General features: G+C 49.3%; 1 protein-coding gene across 2 annotated transcripts in view; it reads left to right on the top strand.

Annotated features, from left to right (window-relative positions):
• galnt1 (UDP-N-acetyl-alpha-D-galactosamine:polypeptide N-acetylgalactosaminyltransferase 1) overlaps positions 1-5,000 on the top strand; it is a 42,012-nt gene that overhangs the window by 25,033 nt on the left and 11,979 nt on the right. For both annotated transcript variants that reach the window (XM_062539369.1, XM_062539367.1), the window contains exons 5-6: positions 1,915-2,081; positions 3,272-3,479. In XM_062539369.1, coding sequence (XP_062395353.1) covers positions 1,915-2,081; positions 3,272-3,479 — 375 coding nt within the window. The remainder of the gene's footprint in view (positions 1-1,914; positions 2,082-3,271; positions 3,480-5,000) is intronic.

Genomic DNA, 5,000 nt, shown 5'->3' with positions numbered 1-5,000 from the left:
CACAAGTGTGCTGTCTCATGCTCTGAGAACATGCTTTGAGAGCACACACATGATGTAGCCCTCGTCGTGACTACGTCACACTCTGTCAAGTTACATGGTGTGTGAGTGTGACATTTTCCATTTTTTTCCCCCTCTGAAGGTGATGAATGTGTTTACACAGACTCACAGAGAGAGAGAGAGTCTGGCACAGACACAGAGACTCTCAGTCAAATGAGCTTTTGACCACTTGAATGGCCTTTGCGATGTATTTCAGATGTTCTTTAAGAGTCAGCGCTAATGATTTTCATCAGGCATGTCTGTTTTGTGGGTCAGTAAAAGTGAACAGGGATCAGTGTTAGTCATTCTCCCTAATGAGGAACAGCGCTGTGAAACATCTTCATACTGACTCCCAGCCAGTGCGTCTGTGGAGGGAGCAGAGGCCGTTTTGGCAGTGGGTAATATGGGTAGATCTCTCTGAGGGTGTTGACATTCCCGACTTCAGCTGTGCTGCTGGGAATAGTGTGTGTTACGTGTACACTTACACACACACACACAGACACACACACACACACACACACACACACACAATATCAGAGTCTTGGCTGCACTCCCAGCTCGTTCTTTGATGTAGGTACCGGAGAGGCAGAGAAATCTCTCTCTCTAGCTCCCTCTCTTCAGCTCTCTTTCGGTTTCTGTCTGTCTCCCTCACTCTCTCTTTCTTTCTCTTTCTCTTTCTCCCTCTCTCTCTCTGTCCCACCCATCTTTCTCTCTCTCCCTCTCCCTCTCTCTCCCTGTCTGTCTGTCTGTCCATGTTCATGTGGTCGCATGTAGAGTGGCTGTAGGCTCATGCGTGTAGTGGAGTTGGCACACCCAGGGAGAGGCTGCCAGCTGGAGGCATGTCATGTGGCAGCGCCACCCCCACCCCCACCCCCACCTCCACCCCCACCCCCACCCCCACCTCCACCCTCTACCCCACTCTCCCCCCCCGCAGCTCCCAGCTGCACCGCACGGCTTCTGGCTCAGGCACAGCTAACTGCATGGGCCTGCAGTCCGTTAGTTGGAAAACTTTAATGGCCGGCTTCCATTAAAACAGCCGTTTTAAAGGAATGTTCCGGTGTCTGTTGGCTCGTATTAAAGCAGAGAAGGTTTCAGTGAACACACACACATTACACACACACACACACACACACACTCACACACACACACACACATGCACGCACGGACATTACACACATTACACACACACACACACACACACACACACACACACACACACACAATCAAATTACACACGTTACACACGTTACACACACGCACACATATACACACACTAAACCTGCATTCCATCCGGACTGCCAGTGGCCAGAGCTGTGAAGCAAGAGCAGCTGACCTTTAGCTGCACATAGCAGAAGGCTGACTCTACTCTACCTGTGTGCCATCCCATCCTCCTCTCTGTCCTGCCGCCGCTCCCTTCCGGCTGATGGCTCCATTCCTCTACATTTGGGCTCCAGGTGGATGGAGACAAAAGCCTGGCGGGGGGATTGGTGAAGAAGAACTCTGTGTGTGTGTGTGTGTGTGTGTGTGTGTGTGTGTGTGTGTTTGTGTTTTTGTGTTTTTGAGCGTGTGCATGCACTTGTTTGCCCCACATTCTTAAAACACTGGACTTCCTGTTCCCCTGCAGGCTGGTTGGCACGGCAACCAGGTGTTACGTAATCCTCTCAAGACTTTAATATTCTTGCTGATCTCTCTCTTCCATTCTGCCTTTCCCTCTCTCTTTCTCTCGCTCTCTCTCATTCTCTCTGATTAGGCTTTCCAATGTGTGTCATTGGAAATCCTCTCACATACACACACACACACACACACACACACACACACACACAAGTTTCCCATAAGTGTAACTGAGCGTTTGTGTTGTGTGTGTGCTTGTGTGTGTAGGTGTAAGAATAAGCTGTATCCTGACGATCTCCCTCGCACAAGCGTGGTGATTGTGTTCCACAACGAGGCCTGGACCACCCTGCTGCGCACCGTCCACTCGGTCATCAACCGCTCACCACGGAAACTACTGGAGGAGATCGTGCTGGTGGACGATGCCAGCGAAAGAGGTCAGGATGTGTGTGTGTGTGTGTGTGTGTGTGTAATATGTGTGTGTGTGTGTGTGTGTGTGTGTGTGTGTGTGTGTAATACAGTAAACCTCTGAGCGGACATCTGGAGGGAAATGGTGACTGTTGACCTTTTGTCCTCCAACTGGTAAAAAAACATCAGTGTGTCCATTTATCCCATGCCTCTGTGTGTGTGTGTGACACAGTTTTGTTATGGATGGCAATGGAGAACATGTTACATTGAAGTCAAGGAAGTGTTTGCATGTGAGGTTTTATGCAAAAGTTCATGCCACGGTTCATGTCACACACACACACACACACACACTCATGTGTGCACGGGATGTTTTTCAGTCCGCTAGCCTTGGCTATTTGTGCAGAGTTTGTATTTGTGTTGCTGTTGTACTGTTGGCCCACTACACTGAGGAAAGTGGTCTATATTTCCGGCTCCTTGCGTTATCTCATGGCCCTTCCACTCTGTGCATGTGTGTGTGGCTGCTGTGGGTAAATATTGATTGTTATGCGATGTTAAGCCCTCTATCCCTTATTAGCTCTCTGATAAGAGATAAGGAGCATAAGTGTGTTTGTATGCCAGGGCGATAATGCTGATGTAGTCAAGGTTTATAGAGTGCAGTGCTATTCTGGACTCTGCACATGTTTAAGGGTGTGTGTCCGTTTGTTTGCCATTAAGGATATTTTCCAGAGTAATGGACATCATTATTCTCCAAGTTCCCAACACGTGTGATAGACACACACACACCCCGAATGTATCGCAATTTGTAACACTCTTTCTTTCTTTCTTCCCCACTTTTTCTTTCTCCTTCTCTCTGGTCGTCCTCTGTCTTATCTCTCCACACTCTCTCTTACTCTCTCCTCTCTCTCTCCCAAATCTCTCCCTGTCTTCCCCTCATCTTGTCATCTACTCCCCTCAACTCTCTTGCTCACTTTCTCTTCATCCCTCACTCTCTCACCCGTTTGGCCTCTCTCTTTTCTCTCTCGTTCTCCATCTCTTTCTCTCTTTCTCTCTCTCTATATATGTATCTTTCAACCCCTTTGTCCTATCTCTTTGTCGTTCTTTCTCTCTTAACCCCTTTGGATTTCTATATCTCTTTCTCTCTCTATCTCTCTCTCAACCCCTTTGGCCTCTCTCTCTCTCCTTCTCTCTTCATATCTCTGTCTGTCCATCCGTCCCTCAGACTTCCTGAAGCGTCCGCTGGAGCAGTACGTGCGTAAGCTGGAGGTTCCGGTGCGGGTGGTGCGGATGGAGCAGCGCTCCGGCCTGATCCGGGCGCGTCTGCGCGGGGCGGCGCTCTCCACCGGCCAGGTCATCACCTTCCTGGACGCCCACTGCGAGTGCACCACCGGCTGGCTGGAGCCCCTGCTGGTGCGCATCAAAATGGACAGGTATGACCCCTGACCCCCGACCCCCGACCCAGTGCCCAGTCGCCCACTCAGGGACCACAGCTCGCCTGCTGTCACGACCATCATCAGCATTCATTTCTATTCCATTAGATTAGAGCATCTTGGCTTCGGGTTGGCATGGCTTACTCAGTGAGTGTGACTATTCTGAGTGTAACAGCAAGAGCAGAGGAATATAAATCCACATTATGAGAGAACACATATGCCATGGGTTGGGTTGGGTGCTACTGCAGGGTTCTGATATTCTTGATATATTTGAATTGTAGTAGTAGTTATGTAAGGGATAATCAACGACGCGCCGTGCGTTTATAGGAAAATAATGCACGTTCGAAGTGGTAATAAGGACCCGACGCCGCAGGCGGAGGGGACTTTACACTTCGATAAGTGCATTATTTTCCTATAAACGCACAGGGCGCGGAGTTGATTATCCCGCTTATACCACTGCTACTATCACTTTCGTTTATATTGCCGCTGTCTTAGATACAACGTTGTTGTTTTTACCGTTACATTGCCATTGGCGAATTAATATTCAAGTGCAATAAGCCCAAAACTAGGGAACTACTTCATAGCCGTGCGGTATATAGAAAAATAATGCACGTTCCAAATAGCGCATCACAATAGGAAATTTGACCAAGCAGTGGTATAAAATACTAATACTATATAATAATAATAATAATAATAATAGTAATAATAATAATAATGCATTTTTGTAGCACTTTTGTAGCACATTTTTAGATGCTCCAGAGGGAGGGTGCACTAGCTGCTCTTGGCTGATTGTTGAGTTGCCTTCACCTGCAACCAGTAGGCAACCCACAGCTCCCTCACCATAGTCACCATAAGCACACATTCTGTCCACAGATAGCACACCACTGGGCTCATGTGAAGTCATCCTCTGTATCCAGAGGAGCTCACTGGACTGGTAGTGTGTGTGCACAAGCAGAGTACTGTCATGATAACAGAGGCTTCTCCAGCGCGGGGATAAAGCGTCTGATCCGCAGCGATCGCTCTCTGTGGTCTCAGTCGATCATCAGAATGACGACGGCGGAGCTGCAAATACCAGAGGAGCATTAGTCACGACAGCTGGAGGTGCCCAAGCCGTGCGAGGGGCATGAGAATGGCACATTATGGAGAAATAGTGCGCCACGCGTCCCAGGGTGACGGAGTGCGGTGGGCCGGGTGGGTAATGAGGCCAGGTGAGTGCTGAGGTGCGGAGGGGGGTGTTGAGTCAGCGGCGTCTCACTGGAGTTGATCCCCTTGTTCACCCCTCCACCCGACCACCAGCACCAGCAGTAGCGCTCGCTAAACGCTACGTCACGTCTGGCTTCCTGTCTGAAAAACAGCGTGGGAGGTGTTTTTTTCTGTCTGCGGTTGGAGGAAGTCTCTGAGAACTAGTGTCTAAGTGTGTCTAAGTGTGTGTGTAAGCGTGTGTGTGTGTGTGCGTGTATAGGTGGATGTGTGTGTGGGCCTGCACTCTTCTGCTCATAATGCAGTGATGCAATATGAACT

Source organism: Sardina pilchardus, chromosome 6 (genome assembly GCF_963854185.1).
Source record: "Sardina pilchardus chromosome 6, fSarPil1.1, whole genome shotgun sequence".
Taxonomy (NCBI): domain Eukaryota; kingdom Metazoa; phylum Chordata; class Actinopteri; order Clupeiformes; family Clupeidae; genus Sardina; species Sardina pilchardus.
This window is presented reverse-complemented; position numbering and strand designations above follow the sequence as displayed.